Raw genomic sequence first — 19,451 nt, forward strand, 5'->3', positions numbered from 1 at the left:
CTGTGTTCATGTCCTTTGTCATAAAGTATGTCTAAGAACTAACAACATTCTTATGGAAAATATTTGTTGTTCTACAGTGAAAAATTACTTAATATCACCATTCAGTTACATTTGTTACCAGTGTTGTCATGGTTCCAGAATTTCAGTGGTTGGTACCAATAGACAAATTTCACGATTATCAATTCTATACCACAGCAAAAACTAATTTGAACACACATATTTTATTTAACTTAAAAATAATAGTTAAATATTAATGTGAAGTAATAGTTCTAAATAATAAATAAAACAAATGCATGTAGTATTTTTTTTTATATTGTATATTTTAATATACAATGACATATAATATATAATTTATATTAATGACAAAAGGACAGCTGAACACCTTTTAGGTTGCATTTATATTGTTAGACCTGATAATACAGATTTAATGAGTCTGTCAGAAAGCAGATGCCTTGCTTGTCAGTCTCTCATCACATTATATCAACTGTAGAAAACAGAAACAAAGACAATTGTTATATATATAGGATGTCCTACCTGCCTGTCAATGTATGTATTTTCATACCTCTGCATACCCTGCTCACGCAGACATCAACAGCATTTTCCATGAAGCTATGCAGAGTTGTAGACTGACAGTTACTGAGCACCACAAACAAACAACAGCCACCATTTACAGTTCCTCCTAAACCAAACCAATGGATCTCATTCACTAAGCATGCGTACACACAAATATGTGCGTGAAATGTGCGTCTGAACGTATTTAAGAACAAATCACGATTCACCAGAAATTTTGTAATAAAATTGATTCTAAATTTACGAAAAAATATAACTAAAACCACACGTACACAAAAAGCACTTGCTCTGTGCTGCCTTATAATCGTGTTAAGAAGTTATATTTCATCCTAACATGACTATATTTATATTGAAGTATGTTTCATTAACTGTATTATATAACCCATATACAGTATAAAATTCTATAATAAAATTATTAAATAATACAATTTAATTTATTTTAAATACATTCCATCATATACATACAGTTAAAGCGTAGGAAAATCTGCATTATATGTTCAGCTGCGAGGTTTTTCTGAATAACGCAGATATACGCGTGTGCACAGCTGGCTAATGAGAGGTCTGTAATCTGGGTCTGTATAAAAGGTGTTTATTGTGAGAATGGCACATTTGACACTGCTCAAGGATCGGGCGAGAGCGTGTCTGCAAACAGCGGCAAGTTTGACGAGAATGATGAAAGGCTGTGAGGAAAGCGTGTGCGGAAAGCCCTTATATGAAGATGGTTTGGGCATGTCTTATGCAAATTACTGAGCTTGTGCTTGGCCGATCATTTAGAATATTCCAAATTCACTAACATCAGAATGATGTTAAGGACAAATTCATGTGTGTACGAACGTGTTATGAATTAGGTGGAGATTTTTCATGAGAAGTTCTCCTGTGCGTACAAATACGAAATAATCCACGCAATTAGTGAATGTGACCCAATGAGCTTATGCTGCCTTCATGCCATGTTTAAGAGATGGCAACCCGTGACATTCTACTCAGAGCTGTTAATGTCTTCTGACTCGCAATTATGCGCAATTTTCACGGAAATTAATCGGCAGCAGTCAGATGGTACGAGTTTTGTCGTACAAGTTGGTACAAGCGTGGTACAAGTTTTGTCTTTTAAGTTGTTTACATTCATTGTTATTGTAATGCTATGTGCTTTGATCTTATGCTTCCAAAGCTAGCTTGCTGTTGCTAGCCTCTCCAAAAATTGCCTACCCTACCTTTAAATAAAAAGACTCCCACACATGGCGACTACAAATCTCAATTTACTAGCTGTCACGAACGACAACTTAACGGTAATGAAAGTGCCTATAAAATGTATTAGGAATCTCTTCTGTCCCCATTGTTTTTCAGCAAGTTATTAAAGGTGATGTTCAGTACATTTAACTGAACAGTATACAATAAAATGCCTCCCTTATGAACTTCTCATCAATGTTCCTCTACCCCAACTGCCGCTTTTAACCCTGTTGGTTAATGAAATCCTTTCACCCTGGTCCCTCTCCTGTCCGTCATCTCATTCCCCCTACAATTCTCCTGCTCAGCAACCTTACAGCCAGGAAGATATGTCTCTGTGCGCTCAGCCACCTGACAGCTCTTTGATTCCAGTCTCATCTTGTCTGCAACAAGCTATTTGCCTTCAATCTTGCTTGCCCCATTTTCCAAACACCATCTTGGCTGATTTGTTTGTCTCACACAAGAAGTAAGCTCCCTAGGGTAATCTTGATTTTTCTGTGTAAAATAAACATGTCTACACTCCAAGCAGTGATAAAACATGAAGTATTGATTTTGTTACAGTCTGAACAAATAGCCTAAGACAGTCTTCAAACAAAATTGTTTGCTTTTGGCTTCATATTGTGATGAGACTTATTATGTGTGACAGAGGATAAAAACAGAGACAGAAGCGGTGTGTTTTTGGTTTATTCAGCCTTACTCTGCGCTTAAGTCCCATTAATCCCAAAATTATATCACAGTAAAAAGTTATTTTTGCTTAAAGTAACATACGTTTGTATCCCAGTTGCTCTGACTTGATTTATATCATGTCAAATGAGTATCGTCTTTTGAGAGATTGAAATTAATTTGATACATTTAAAAATTATTTTCTTCTCCGCTTAACTAATTATACGCTACTTGTCTTGACAAATTACAATGTGGAGAAGACAAATGTTTAAAAGTAACTACTACTCTCCTGGGATAGTATAGCATTTACTCGCCTTCATGTTGTTTATTACTTCTGTGGAACACAAAAGAAGGTATTTTGAAGAAATAAAAGGAAAGTCAGTGGAGTTCGAAACATCATTAGCCAACATTAACTTTCATTGTGTAGAGAGAAAAATAAATAAATCAAAATACCATCTTTTTTCACAGAAGTAAGCAAGCCATACAGGTTAGAACAACATGACAGAATTTCCATTTTTGCTCTCATCCAATCCATTCAACTGCTTGTCCTGTAGTGTTGGAGTGTAGTGTTCAATGGTGTTTTCAATTATTTTAATGTTTTTTTACGCTAAGAAAAAAAAAAGGTTCTTTTCACTGAATGATTCTTTGGGGAACAAAAAATGGTTCTTCAATAGCATTGCTGATTTTGTCCTGGTAACCACTAAAACGGTCCAATGGAAAAGTTCTATGAATGTTCTTCATGGAAACATTATGCCAAAAAGTTTATCTTTTGTTTATTATTTATTGTTCATATTAAACTGTTACATGTAATGTTTGCTTGTAGATTGCCATCTTGGATTTTAGACTGGACAGATCCTAGATAAGCATCCAGGTCTGTCAAAACAAGCCTAAACAGCCTCTTCATTTAACACAAAGCTGAATTTCTATTAAAACAAAGTTCTGTCATGAAACTCTAGATGGCGCAGGCTGATAGGTCCTTTACTCAATCTGCTTGCAATCACATCATTCCTTTATAGGGCACAGCTAATTGGTTCACTGAAAAAAATTTGGAGTAGGATTTACTTGAAAAAAGCTAGGCAACTTTTTCCACTCAGAAAATGCTAGTAAAATTACAAAGATTTGCCAAGTAAAAACCTAAACATATTTATCAGTAGCTTTAATTAGAAATCTTTACGTTAAATTTACTTGGAATATGGAATTAAGTAAACTTTACTTAACCTAGTTAAGTGAAAGTAACAAAGAAAATAAGTAATTTTAACTTGGCTAGTTAAAGGTTGATTAATATCGATTTAGTTGAAATTTCCTTTGCATTACATTTGACTCAAACAATAATATTGAATTATACCAGTCATTTATAGTATGTGCTTTACTTAGATTATCTAAGTAATTTATACTACATCATGTCAGATGTTAAGTTTCATGTGAATGCAAAGACCTCAATACTTGGTAGACAATACACAATGACGGTAACATTTGATGGATCATTTTTGTGTTTGAATGTGTCATTTTGAGCAGAAAATGTACTCGAAATGTCACAAAATGGCAGGTTACTAATCCTGACAACAAAAGCAATGATAAAACAGTGTAAATACAGCTGGAAACCAGTGAAAAATGAACCTCATTAATTATTCAAGGTCCAGTGCATGATGGGAACCCCAGTATCAGAAAAGTTGAGTACTTTTTACTTAATTTTATTGAGTTGATATTTACGCTTTCATTTCTACTCGCCTGAATTAAGTACTGATATGGAATTTACTTAGTTTTTTTTATTCTTGCCTGAACTAACTTTTTCATGTAAATTACATTGTTTTTTTTCAGTAGTATTTACTTCACCAAAAAATCATTTTTTACAGTGTTCCTGCTGTATCGCTGCTCAACCTTCAAATACTCAGCATTTGCTGTAGCAGTTGCAGCGCGTTTTCAGAAACCCTCCACCTTCCTCAGCTCCACCTGTATAGATCTGCTATGGTTAATTCATATATGCTATATTGTACAGCAGCAGTATGTCTGTCATGCTCACAGCAGAGTGTTGTGTATGTATTGGCAGTAGCAAGTCCTGTACTTGCTCTGCAGCAGCAGCAATAACCAACAGCAGCAGCGTAGCAGATCTAACATATCAACATTTTCATATCCATTACCGTGTCAAACACTCAGAGTTGTCATGACAGAAATTGACTCAATGAATCTTTAATTTAAAAAAAAATAAAAATCAGTATTGACAACTTTTTTTATGTACTGTAAATGACTGTAAAATTCTGAAATATCACTATAGAGGGCAGATCCATTCTGAAGACCCTACGCATGAAGAACAGCATTTAGCACACAAAATCCCACAACGTCAATGCAAATTGTATGCCCCAAGTGCTTCCTCCATTTTACATCACAGCTGCGATTGCAGAAGATCAGACCATGACTCTTTGATGTCTCTATCCTGAGACACCCACCCTCCACTCAGAAGCTTAATAGGGAAGCTGCTTGAGCATTGCCTTAGGAGAAGAATGAATCACCACAACTGCAACTCATTTACTTTTAGGGTCCTGCTACCCGAGTCCTGCTCATACAGAGGTCTGTGTTATTGAAATCACACATGAATGACCCTGTGTCAGTCCATGGAATTGACAGGGTCTCAGGATCAAAAGTACAATGTCAGTGTGAAATTTTATGAAATGTTTGTTTCATTTAACACTTTAAATTTAATACGTTTTCTTCACAAAACTAAAATATAAAATTGTTAAATGTATTTGTTCAGAATCTCAATTACACTGCAAGGTAGAACCATAAAACACTGCACGGGTGTAAATCGGACCATTACGTTGTACTTAAGCTCAGCACTTGAAAATAACACTGGAGGGAGGAAAGAAGGGAAGGTAGGAGGGAGAAGGTGGATGGAGGTCAGCGTTGGTTTGGCAACAGCAATTTAGTTTGAACGTGGGACCTAAAGCTGTGAAGATTATTATGTAATATTTTGCTCCAGGCTACCTTAGTTTTGCTTAATTTGGGATGTGAGAACTGTAAATTATTAACTACGGATGGCATGTTTTGTACAGCTATTTTAAGTGGAAAGGCAACAAGTTCAAATGCTGTATGAAAACATCATGATGAAGGTAGGCTTACAGTTTGTCTTCTGCAGAACAAATTTCAGCTTGTGAGCTTGACCTGTTAAGTAATCAGAAACATCTTGGAAATAGGATAAAGCTTACCTTTGTCATAAAAGTAAAAAAAAATTAAAAAAAATATGCAAAATTAATGCATTTCAGCGCTTGGATTATTTTTGGCTGCTGATAACAATTCGCAATAAAGACAATACAAAAATACATGTTTTGTGTTATGACAAAAAAATATATATATATATATTTTTTTTTTTGTTGTTGAATGATATCCAATGACCCATTACCCATTTAATGTTTTTGCTTTGTTCTGCATTAAAGGTGCATTACAGATATTTTTTTTTAGGTAAAATGTACTACTGGCAGTTTATGCTACTTGCTCAGGTAACATTTTATGCATCCATATATGACTTTAGGACTTTCTTCTTAATGTCAGTGGGTCATGGTGTAGAATGACAGATCTGCTCTTACAGTATATGGAGATCACAGGCAACCATGCGTCTACCTTAAACCATCAGATTCATTTGTGCAGAAGACCACAGATGGGGATAGAAAGGCCAAGGTTCTGTGTGCACCTTTAAAAATGATGCATGTGATGCATATACTAATGTAACTTTCCAAAGTTGTGTATTGTTCATTTAAATACGTAGCACAGTAAAAATAGTCAAATATAAAGATATGCTGTAATGCTTAATGCATAAATAACTGTATTTTTTATTGTGAAAGAATATGAAGTTTATGAGGAAATAACAAACAAAATTATAATTGAATGCCACAGTATGTAAAACAACCGTTTTACTGCATTCAAGCAATTTTGAAACAATTAGCCACTCAAGTGATGGTCAAAGAGAGAGTCTTGATTGAAGGCTTTTCATTTACTTTTGACAACTGGGGGTGGGGGTCTTCCTAGATTTTACTGGGCTGTTTTAAAAAGATTGTGTGCTACAGAATTTATGTGTATAATCCTCTGAGGCCTGGCATTTGGAAATGAAGGATGGTTTTAGTGCTGAGGCCTGGAATGCAAATTGCCCTTTGAAGAGGCATCTGGGGTATTTCATTACTATGGCAAAGATAAACAGTCCTCTCCCTCTCACTGTATCAAGTGACCTGAACCTCAGCAGAGTCCTTCGATATGTCACATGAAGTGGTGTTTTCGCAGGGTTTTTGTGTCCGTTCTGGCTCATGTTGGTTGTAACAATAGTGGAGCGCATCAAAGATTAGGGCTGCATTTAGTGCTCTCGCTGTTGCTGTTATTGCTCCATGCAATCAGTTCTAGCGTTACTCTGATTGTGGGCTTAATTTAACATAATGAGCCATCTACATGTTTTTTCTGCTTTTGGTTTTTGGTTACAAATCACATACGGTGCACTATAAACCAGAACCTTTATCAAGTCTCTCATTTCACCTTCTTGACACTTTCATTTCAAAGAACTGAAAAAATTACACATTATTAAAAAAAAAAAAAAAAAAATAGCACACTGTCATGGATGTTTTAAAGTGGTTACTTTCACATTCAGTCACTTAGCAAATGCTTTTATCCAAAGCAAGAACAGTTTATTGTGTTTTCAAATACAGATTTATATATTAGTTGGATTGACATCAGACTATTGTTGCATTTTCTTGAGCCGTTCCAGTGTTAATCTGATCTAATGTTTAAGGTCATTGTCCTGCAAGCTTGAATTTATGGTAAAACAGATTATCTTTTTTTTTTTTTTTTTTTACCATCCATTCCTCTTTAGATAAGGTTTAGAGGGATGTTGATCATTTAATCAGTTTTATCCCTCACATTCATTGCAGCTCAGACACAATCACTTTCTTATGACATGGTTCTTTTTGAGTAATAGCTTCACCATCACCTGCAGACAAGTGTTCTGCAGAGCTCTTGATATACTGTAGTCTACTGGTGCTCTTACAACTCATTACTGCTTTTCCATGGCTTCCATACAAAGTCTTTATCTTGCTTGTGTGGAGAGTTTTGAATGACTGCCTGTTCTAGAAACATCTAGGTATTTACAGCCTCTCCTTCTTGATAACTGAATCAACAGAGCCCACAAATCTCTAACTTTATAGAATGTTCTTGAATGTTCTGAATTTATAGAATGTTCTCATCCATCATTCGGATGAGACGTAAAACCGAGGTCCTGACTCTCTGTGGTCATTAAAAATCCCATGGCATTTCTCGTAAAGAGTAGTTGTGTAACCCCGGTGTCCTGGCCACATTCCACCCCTTGGCCCTTACCAATCATGGCCTCCTAATAATCCCCATCCACTGAATTGACTCTTATCACTCTCTCTCCTCTCCACCTATAGCTGGTGTGTGGTGAGCGCACTGGCGCCGTTGTACTGTGGCTGCCGTCGCATCATCCAAGTGGATGCTGCACACTGGTGGTGGTTGAGGAGAGATCCCCTGATATGATTGTAAAGCGCTTTGGGTGTACAGTAGTACATATGAAAGCGCTATATAAATGCCTCATTCTATTCTATTCTATTCTATTCTATTCTATTCTATTATATTCTATTCTATTCTATTCTATTCTATTCTATTCTTGAACCTTCAGCTTTTCTTGAGATAGCGTAACTCTTGGATAATGATCCCTTATAACTGTGGTGTTATCCAGAAAAAAATATAGGATATTTTATTGGACACAAGTTATTAGAAACTTGCAAGATTCGACAAATTCTACTCCGTTTATACGCAACTTGTACTAAATGACAAAATTTAATGGCTATAGCTTGATCCTTGAATTGCTAACCTGATTCAAGTTTTACCGTGTAAAACCGTCGGAGCAATAGAATATTCTTTGACAACCAGAAGACAAATATCACCAATTTTCCACCGTTTTACTGTGTTACTTTTAAAGATTTGTCCTTTTCAAGGGTAAAAGCCACTTTTTTACATTTCATTGTAAATATTTAATGAGACGTGAACATGGTTTACAGGATATAGAAATGATTCTGCTGGCAAAATTTCCCCCTTATATTTTACTGCAAGATCTATTTTTTCTCTCTCCCTGTAGCTGCATTGGTGGTATAGCATTAGAGTTCGGGTTATGGTAATGTGTAATGACATAACACCCTCATGTTTTTACACAGCTCATTATTATCTTTTGTTCCAATGAAATTTCACAGATTTTCCATCCTGTCATTACAGCGAGAAATGGATGGGTACTTTTGTTTTGAGTGCGGGGTACATGTACTGTGTTTTGACTTTTGCTTTTAAACCTGTCTGATAGAGACACGGGATTGAACACCAACCACTCCAAGCCCTAAAGCAGAGGTCTGAAATGTTTTCCTTGAGCTTTCCGATTAGATTACAGGGTTGGATAGGTGAAAATTCAAAGGTTTCTACAGTGGTTCTCTGTAATGAGCATTATAAGGTATCATCTGACCTTCTGAACTTTCTTTTTCTCTTTTTAGCCTAAAAAATCAGCTGTGTGTCCAGTGAGCCAATGGGAAAAACTAGATGATTGGATTGATGTCAGACAAGCTGTGATCAGCTTGCCCGGGATTTTCTGCCTCTATTCTGTCTCTCTCTCTCTCTCTCTCTCTCTCTCTCTCTCTCTCTCTCTCTCTCTCTCTCTCTCTCTCTCTCTCTCTCTCTCTCTCTCTCTCTCTCTCTCTCTCTCTCTCTCTCTCTCTCTCTCTCTCTCTCTCTCTCTCTCTCTCTCTCTCCTTCTTTTTTACTCTGTTGTCTTACTCTCAACTTGACTGCAAAAGAAGATTAAAGATCCTCTTAAAGTCAGCCTTTAGTCATCCCGAACCCTTTCTCTACCTCCCAGCCTCCTCTACAGCAGCTCACCTCCTCATGACTCAAACACAGACATCAGGCTCTGAATCTCTGGAGGAGATGTGACTTCATCCAGTGACACCCATCTGCTAGTTATTCTGTTATTGCACCAGAAGTTTATATAGCTAAACTCAGTCAGTTGTTGTGTGCATGACTGAATACCGTACTTGTGGTCACTTTCTCAGCTAAGCAATATCCATCCAAAAATCTGCCAAATGAATCATTAAAATCATAACAAAAGTTGACGTAAAAAGAGAATGCACTCTATAGAAACTGTTGTCCACATTTACTTTTCTGTCTCTCATTTGTATGCACTCTTTGTTGTTTGTGTGCAAACAATACACGTTATACAAATATCTGTGTGTTTTTGGCCTAAAAATATGGGCATTCGGGGCAGGGTTCTACAGAAACAAAATTTACTAGATGTGTTTGTTGTATGTGTATGTGTGATCTGTAGATAGCTGTTTGATGAATGGGCATTTGAGAATATTTGTAAGCTAATGTTAGCCTATTTAGATTTCTGGTCTGGTTTTTAATACGTTTTTGAAGTTTTGGACAAAATGAAGTTATAAGTCTTCAAAAGAAGATCAGAAAACACAGATCAAGCAGCTAATCCTTCCTTATCCATCACTTATTTTACATGCCCGTTTCTTTTTACATGCCACTGTGAAAACAGGTTAGAAGATGTGTGCAAACATACTGTAATAATTGGTTTTTAATAATATTCTAATAATACTTGAAAATTATTGTTATTATTAAAAACGTTAAATGTTAAAAGATATTAAATATAATTATTCAATGATCATTATTGATTTGCACTTTCTGCATTTCTATTCTTTATTTTTTAATTATTTTTTTTAAGAGTAAAAATAGCAGTTTACTTTAAAAATGTATTAATTTATGACTCTATGGAATACTTGATTCTGATTGGTCCATTCAATTCAATTCAATTGTTGCATTCAACTGTCAAATATTTCTCCATAATGGCAGTTGTGGAATCCAAGAATCCTTTACTCTGTTTCTCTATTGTCTCTGTAATTGAGCTAATAGAATAATTTCAACCAATATCATCTCAAAAATGTGTACGTTAATGTACAGATACATGGTCATTATCCCGAAATAAACTCCTTTAGGTTGATAAAGGACACCTGACGCTTTTTTTTTTTGTGATAATGGTTGACTGTCAGTACAGTATTCCTTCTTTATTTTACTCTTTATAGAAATATGTTTATCCCTTCATGCAATCAGGAAAAAGCAAAATATATTTGACACATGACATAACACTTTATCAAAGCCAGATCTCTTGAGCAAAACATAACATATTATTTAGCCAAGTGTGGCCGGATGTAATCGGTCATAATGTATATAATTAAAGATTTTATTATTAACCGAAAACAATTCAGTGCACAAATAATCACTGCTCTGTCGCAAAGATGGAAGAATTCATTTATGCATTGTTTCATTGGAACCAGTGTGTGTTCCCTTTAAAGAGAGAAAAGGGAAAAAAATCCTGTTCTCTCCCTCTTTGTGCTCTGGGTCATGTGATCTACTGTGTCTAAAAAAAATAAAAGACACTTAAAATCACTTCTGATACAGTGTTTTGATTTTCACCTTCATTTACAGTAGATATGCTTTTTTTATATTCTTAGTGGGTCATTTCTCTTTGGGACATCATTATTTCCCAATTTGAGCTGCAATGAATGACACAGGTTCATAATTCACTCTGCAGTGAGCACAGGCCTTCATCAAATGTAATTAACATTCAGACGTCCCATTTCCGACACTAATTAAGCTGCAGCATGACATGAAATTGACTGGCAGAATCCCACTATGCTTCTGATACTTTACCTTAGATACCAAAAAAAAAAAGAAAAGAAAAAAGAAATCAGCTGTTGTGCTTTTTGTCCTCCTTTCCCTCTCTAAGGACAGATATTCAGACAACCATGTTCATTCTAAGCACCTCTGCACTTTCGGTCTCTCTGCGAGTCAAAGCCATTTATTTGATAATGAACTTTTCTAATGAAACGTTCCATTGCTGTGCTCCCCTTTCATGCATCCTGACCCGTAGAGATAGATTATTCTAATTAAGTGATGCCGGCAACAGCGGCACCTCATCAGAAGGCCTGAGTCATTAATTCTGCTCATGAGGAAATTTAAATAATGGAATGTAAATGGGGAATGCTCCCAAAAGGGATCTGTCTGTGGGGTGATGTTAATGTGAGCAAATGACAGTATGTAATAAAGCAGCTCTGTCCATCCCAACAGAGTCCAGGGACTGGCCTGAAAAAGAAAAAAAACGATATATAACTCATCCCTAAGTTCAATGTGAAAGCTTTGATGTGCTTTCAGTTTCACTCAGGTTCAGGATGGCAGAGCTATCTCCGTCCGCCTGATTGTTATTTTTGGTATATAGGTAAGTGCCTTTTAGGCCCCATAGACCGCAACTCACCAGAGCCATAAATAATCTAATCCTCCAAGTCCCTGTTCTGTTTCGTTGCACTGGAAAAGCAGATCCATTGGAGGCCTGAAACGATCAGGGGTATCCGTTTTTCCACATTTGTGTTTTCTAAGAACATCCACTTAGTGAAGAGATCAAATGTTTTTGTAGATGTACATGAGATCAACAATCTACCCAAACCATGCATAACATGGTTTCACTACTAAATAACTGCATGTGAAGATGTAATATATATGAAAACGTGATGGAAAGTGTCTATTGCTAGTCCACGGCTCATTATTGGGATGGCCTGCTGGCCCAGGTCAGGTTGATGGAACACTCAAGTGTGTTTATGAATTCATGGAGTTGCTTTCTATCTTTATATACTTTCCAGGTTTGTAAAGAAAAAAATAATCTGTTTAATGGAAATTATACCTATTTTTAGCAAACAATAAAAATGCATTGCCAGAAATAAACAGATTATTCTTATTTGATACAAGGCAAGTAGGAACTACTGGCCCGACTGGCTATCAGGGAAAATTGTTGAACCTTGTAGTCTCCACTGTAAATGAAAATATTAATTTAAAACTTTAAAGCAACACTAAGGAACTTTTCCTCTTTGGTCGCCCTACAGGTTGGAAGCGGAATTGTCCATTACCGCTGTCGTAAATAATTTCGCCGCCCGCAGCCTACTGTCGCACGCACACTCGCTGTTTATCTAGCACCGGCTTTGGAATGAACAATGTCCACTGACAAAGTAGAGTATGTTGCATGATTTCATGAAAGTATGATGTATTGCGACATCAGAAACGAAGGAAAACTAAATAATGACTATTGTAACGCTTGCCGTAAAGCAAGTCAAATTTGTAGTTTTCTTATGTCTCATTCGAACTACAGAAACGCGACCCGGTTTGGCAAACTTGCATGGTGTGGTTATAGCAGATATAGGGCTGCAAAGCGAATCCAGAAGTGCCTTTCACCTTGTTACGACTTGATGAACCACTGATACGATTTTGGAAACATTATTTTAAGGTAAAAAATGTTCCTTAGTGTTGCTTTAATGCTATTATAATTCTTTCTTTTTGCAAATAGATTTTGGGCATTACAATAAAACTCGACAAAAGGCATTAGAAGAAAAATAAATCCCAATTAATGATGCATTAATACATTCTATTCTTTACGCATATTTATGTAATTTATAAATAAATAACAGATTATAGGGTAGGGTTTGGGAAACCCCCTGGGGGTTTGTAAGAGAACTGCAGGGGGTTCGCAAGCTGACGAAAAGCAATTTTTGGATTAAAGATTATGTTAAACATTCGCTGGTTCCCGCCTCCTCCTTCCTTGAACACAAACCTTGTTACAATCTCCATATATGATAATAAACGTCTTCGGTCCAATCAGATAAACTGCCTCAATGCACCTGAAACACCACACCACCTTCCTATGCGTACAGGCACTTCTCACAAGTTGAAGGTCCAACCCCCCCACTCCCGGAGCTCGATTTCAACCGAGGGGGAACCTCTGGCACTTTTTTTTTTCTCTTCAAGCACTGTTAACAACTAACCTTAATGCTCATACACGGTCACGAACATAAATGGAATGAGTCATATAGAGTAGGTTTGTGAATGAGGAGAGCGCAGAATAGATTAGCTGCTGTCTGTTCCAGTTAGCACCAGCATGGATGAAGCCCAGGCTTTGGCCAGTGGGAGACATACAGGTTGGCAGGGTACATCCATCCGGCCCGGCATAGGCATTCTAGGCACGCGTCTATGCTCGCACTTCCATGCAGGGGGGCCCAATTACAATGAGGAAAAACATATATATATATATATATATATATATATATATATATATATAGAATTTTTTTTTTTCTTCACTGTAATTGTAAAACACATTAAGACATTTACTATATAAATTAATACAATTTAAAATATCTTAAAACTAGTATCTCCATAGTTCATCATTTTAGTTTATTTAGTTTAGATCAGTCAGATATTAGTATGCATGTCAGCTACCGGGGTTGGGGTGGAGCCCAAAAATGTATTTTGTGTATGTCAAATTATGAGGAAAATACGGCCCTTGGCCCGTCCCCCACACTGCCATGTGCATCTATTCGCTGCGGCACTATAGTGGTTATTTGCTTTTAGAGTGCGTGTTTGTAAACAGCTCCATCTCTCTCTTGCTTGCTCAGACATTACTATGCTGTGGGCAGAGGGGGTGGAATGTCTGTCAGTGCATGTTAGTTCGCAACCAGTCAAGGCCTGCAGTCAGAGGCTAAATCGGAGCAATGTTTCTGCCGCGCTTGTGCCAGTCAGCATCACAAAGCTCCAGAGAGCCAGAGCCGTATACCCTGGCACCCATATCCTCAGCCCGGGGCCACCTTCCTCGAAAGGCGACTTAATTTAACCCCTGTTCCCCCAAGGTTTTTGTGACCGTCCGTGACTCCTAACCCCATCAACACGGCACTGTAATTTCCCGACGTGAGGAAGCACAGTAAGGATAATATGTGCTGTGGCTTTCTGACATAAAATTAATAATCTTTTTAATGTTCCACTAGACCACAATTTATTCTGGATGAAATGCTCTGCATGACAATAATATAAAGCTGATTTAAATGTAATTATTAAATCGTGTAATTGAAGAACTGATCATGTATTCACTTGTTGCAGATTGTGATGAAAAGCAGGAAAGCTTGTCTGAAAATTGTGCATACATAATCAAGATATAACTGTATAGAACAAGGTTTGCATTTCAAATGAGTTTTTGTATTAATACCGTATTTAAAATGACTTTACACAGTATAAATAAATTAGTTTCAGTCCCTGGAACCCCTTAACTATTTCTGCATAATTGACTGAGTCCTTCATTCAACCGATTTGTTCAAATGAACTGATTCTGGAAAGAAACGTGACTGTGGCTACATCCGAAATCGCGTGCTCTCTGAGTGGGTACATCTTTTAAATAAGTACAGTAATAACTATGTGACAGTTAAAAGTGTCCATATTGGGGTTTTTTTTAATGATTTTGGACACATGCTGTTTTTTGCCTACTACTGTACATAGTTGGGAAGTATGCATATTCGAATGTAGCCAGTCTTTATGAATGAGTAATTGAATAATTTATTCAACAGATTTGTGCAAAACAATGGAACAAAACAGCACGGTGTATTGTTTACTAATATGATGTTTATTTAGTTGATTATTACCGTATATATTTCGGTTCTTTTTACTTTGAATTAATCCTAATTAAAGATTGCAGTTTATGAACATGTTTTTAAATCAGTTCAACTTAGTCATCATGATTTCATCATTCATTAAAAAATGTTTATATTACTGTGCAAATCCAACATTGGCAGTTCACAAAAGTGCAACACTGCCAACTAAATCATGGGTGCAAAACTTCCACTTACTGATTTCATAAGCTGTACATTACTCACTTTTAGTCGCTGAGGAAAAAAACATTCAGCTTGTACTATGAAACTTTTCTTCAAGCTTCAGAGAATAAATTCATCTATTCATCCATTATTCATCAGTTCAAAGGCCAGCAGCTACTCCAGAGTGCAACCGCTCTTCCTTCTCCTCATTCTCCTTTCCTTCATCTCTGTGGGATCAGTCTTAACAAATTCAAGCTGCAGTGGGTCTTCTGTATAGCATATCCCAATTCATTTCAGGTCTAATTGAAGAAGAGCTCAAGACATTCACAAACTGTTATTGCAACAGCATAATAACGAGAGATCAGAGGAGAGGACCAGAGGCCTTCAAATCAAGGTCTAGTCAAGTATTCCATTCACAGCATTCAAGAACCGATTCACCTAAAAGGTAAATATTTTCAAACATTACATTTTTTATTTTATTTATGAGGGCCATAATCCTGCACTGTATAATTTGTGTGCAAGTTTCAGCTGTCAGACTGAGCTTCTTTTACTGTGCTGGTGATCAAACATTATATAAATCTGCCTCGGGCCCATATGCACGTGCATACCCTACTACGCTATACGCCACTGCTTCAACCCATTTACTGTATGTGTTTAGATGAACATTGAGCATAGGGCAACAGTACAAAGGTTTAATGTTCTTTAGACTTTAATAATTCACTGGTATGACTTATTGAGTTGTGCATCTTCAAGACACAATAAATCAATTAAGGTCTACTACGAACTTAGTGTGTGCATATTGCATTGTATGTTGCAAAAATTTGAACCTCTCATGGACATCTATCATGAATATCATGCACATCATGCGTCTACATCTACATCTATCTATCACACCCACATCTAGTTCTACTTTCATTCATCCTTAATGAAACGAAGACATTAGAGTCAGGGCCATAACCACCACAGACATTAAGGGGGATAAGTAAATGTTCAGATTTGAATAAAAAAATACTATAACTACACCACTAAAAGAAGCCTGTATGTGAAATCAGAGAATATTGAGTTTTATTTTGATATTGCATGTGATTATTTTCATTTTATCATGTTATACCGCTGACTGACATCTAGGACACTTACCCATGTAAGATAGTTATGTTTGCATTAGTCTGGCATGCTTACATGACACCTGTCACTGATGAAGATTAGTCAGTCTGTGTAAAAAAAAAACAGAAAGTTGCATCCTGATTTTTTTCACGTATATTTATTGCACTGTTCGCCTATAAGCTTATTTGGATGCGTGGATGGATGGATAGATATTTAAGCTCATATAAAAAGGTTGGTTGCAGGCAGCCCAAGGCAGAGCTATATGTAGGCATAGGATATTACACACATATATAATATAAAATATATATTGTAAAATGATCTCTGGCTTAGTGCTCTCTAGCGGGTCATTGTCCCTTAATCACAGGTGAAAGACATTTGCAGTTTGTTGTAAATGAGCTCTGCTGGACATTCACAGGGGTTAACATTTAAAATGTATCTAATTTATAAATGATAGAACTAGGTTTAACATCAGATGCACCTGACCTGCTGTAATATCACTCCCAGGATATAATATTCTATGATTAAAACTGTGCCTCATCATAAATGGGCAAGCTTTACATCTGTGTCTCCTGTGAAAGAGGAAATTATCTTCATTAATATGAAATCCGCCTTTAATTTATAACTCTGCAGTGGCGGATGCTCCATTTCTCCAAGATTTACCATGGTTCTTCTGTGGCAATCCTTCATTTATACATTTATATGATTCTCTCCAATACTCTGCAGATACTGTAAATTTATACACAAAAATGACACAAAAATAAGTTATTAGGCTGTCATGATTGCAGGATGATTATGAATTTCACACAAATTGACTGGAATTAAGAGAGATTTAATCATTAGTGCACAGTGTGTACATGCCATATGCTCATGCTTCAGTTATTAAAAGTGATTTAACTGATGCATAACAAACTCCATTTACATGTTTTATACTGCGGGGCTGTTGAATGTTTGATTCTGATTAGTTGACAAATGTTCTAAGGTGTGCAATTATTTTTCAGTAAATGCACAGCTAAAGTAGTTCCAGGCAGATCTTGACCGCATTACAGTTCAATATCACCTCACCAAATTATAACAGTTCTTTCAAAGGTCCTTACAGCAAAAGAACCAAACACACACAAAGACATTGACAGTCTTAGCCACATTACCACATCAGGTGTGCATTATTTTTCTAATAATACAACTGTATGTCGTCAATTATTCATTGCTTTTATCAAACATAAATAAATATCCTCTAATTGCAATATGATGCATAAGAGAGGGTCATAGCATTTGACACGGATTACTCTTGAATGGTTGTTATTTTTCCACTCAACAGTGAGAGAGTACACTGTCTAAGTGCAATGTTGTGAACTAAATGGGGTTTTTTTTCCAGTGGATCCAGCATCAGCAATAAAGGGGAGGACATGGGCCATTAAGGAGCCACATTATGAGATGACATGAAATACAGTTATGAGACACAGATATATATATTACAGCGTGTTATTGTAATAGATTTAGGTCACATCCATTCACATTCACGTTTAGTCCTCCCTGCAACTTTCTTTCTTTTTTTTTTTTTTTTTTAGATTACTGCTTTAGCCTACATCAGCTGTTTTGTTTCCCTTGCCACAATATTGAACCATTATGGGAAAGAAGATTATATCTGTTCAAATAACGGAGCCTATTAAAATGGCTTGTTTCACTTAGAGATGTGATTGATTCAATCTGTGGCTAGAATATTTTATAATTCTGTTTCTACTAAGTAAACATTAAAATAAACCTATCACAATTCTAGACAGTATTGCCAAATGTAATCAGGATGCTTATCAATAGTCAGTTTTCTGCCCTTAGCTTAACCCATTTGTGGCCAAATTTTTTTGAATGGTTTCATGCATATAGTCGTGTTAATAGTGTCCATGTGAACCTATGTTTTTTTCAGTACAAAACTTAAACTGAAATAAAAAAATTATGAAAACAATATAGACATTAAAAAAACAATGACAACATTTAAAAAATGACAAAAAGACAGAAAAAAGATTATAAATATTATTAAAATATTTTAACAAAACTAATTGTATCTAAATGATAGTAAAATAACTGATCCAGAAGTTTGTATTTTGCATCAAAATGTTTCTAATGCAATCGAGTATAATTTACAACTGTTACTTATTCGCTCTTTTCAGAGGCATAGCCTAGATGAACAAGACACATCTCTGAAGTTACAGCTTGTTTTTTTTCAAATAGAGATAGGTCATAACCTCTGTATAATATAGGACAAAGGCCCCAGAGCCCAGTTCCACTCACCACCAGTGCTGTGTTACTGTCCCCAGCAGTGATGTGGAAAGGACATGTCGACATGCTTTTAGCTGACCGGCTGGCATTGCTCTCACGTTAGATAGCTGATATGAGCTATCAGACCTTTTTAACAGACTGCATCAAGTATCAGGTGGTCTTCAGATGTGAGAGGAGACAAGACATGCACTGACCCCTATTAACCTTGCTACTACACATGACTGCGGCCAGGTTCAGAACCTGTTGCTGGATCTGTTTGCAGTTGAAACAAAATATCAGATTCAGCTGAGTGGTCAGGCAATGTCAAGTTACGATGCATTGCTAATGTACAATTATGCCTGCAGAAACAACTTCAACGTTTTCAAACTTTTTGATGCCAAGGATCCTTAAAGGGATTGTTCACCCAAAAATGAAAATTCTGTCATAATTTACTCACCATCAAGTTGTTCCAAACTTGTATGAGTTTCTTTCTTCTGCTGAACATAAAAGAAGATATTTTGAAGGATTTCAGTAACCAAACAGTTGATGGGCCCCATTGACTTTCGTAGTATTTCTTTCCATACTATGGAAGTCAATGGGGCCCATCAACTGTTTGGTTACCCATATTCTTCAAAATATCTTCTTTTCAAGTTTTGGGGGTGAGTAAATGATGACAGAATTTTCATTTTTGGGTGAACTATGCCTTTAAATAAGCAGGCATGATCTTAGAGCAATCTGTAGGACTGTCCGTGGGACTGTTTCTGGGGGTTTACTTTTTATTTTACCTACCTTTTGTCTTCTGCATTCTCCTTACCCTTGTCTCCTGTTCTTCCCTCAGACTCATCCCCCAGAAACAGTCCCACGGACCCAGCCCCAAACCCCATCTCTGCAATAATAATTAATAAAGGCTGGTTTAAAGTACTTCTTCCTGCCTCT

The 19,451-nt window shown here is 36.4% G+C and overlaps 1 protein-coding gene across 2 annotated transcripts in view; it reads left to right on the top strand.

Annotated features, from left to right (window-relative positions):
• The window catches only part of zmat4a (zinc finger, matrin-type 4a), a 137,872-nt gene that overhangs the window by 87,815 nt on the left and 30,606 nt on the right, over positions 1-19,451 (top strand). The window contains exon 7 of one of the 2 annotated variants that reach the window (XM_084115303.1): positions 8,979-10,493. The exons of the other annotated variant lie outside the window; for it this stretch is intronic. Coding sequence (XP_083971429.1) covers positions 8,979-9,006 — 28 coding nt within the window. The 3' untranslated portion in view covers positions 9,007-10,493. Of the gene's footprint in view, positions 1-8,978; positions 10,494-19,451 lie in introns of those variants that run through there. 2 annotated transcript variants of the gene reach the window in all.

This window comes from Abramis brama (genome assembly GCF_963993115.1).
Source record: "Abramis brama genome assembly, chromosome: 5".
Classification (NCBI taxonomy): domain Eukaryota; kingdom Metazoa; phylum Chordata; class Actinopteri; order Cypriniformes; family Leuciscidae; genus Abramis; species Abramis brama.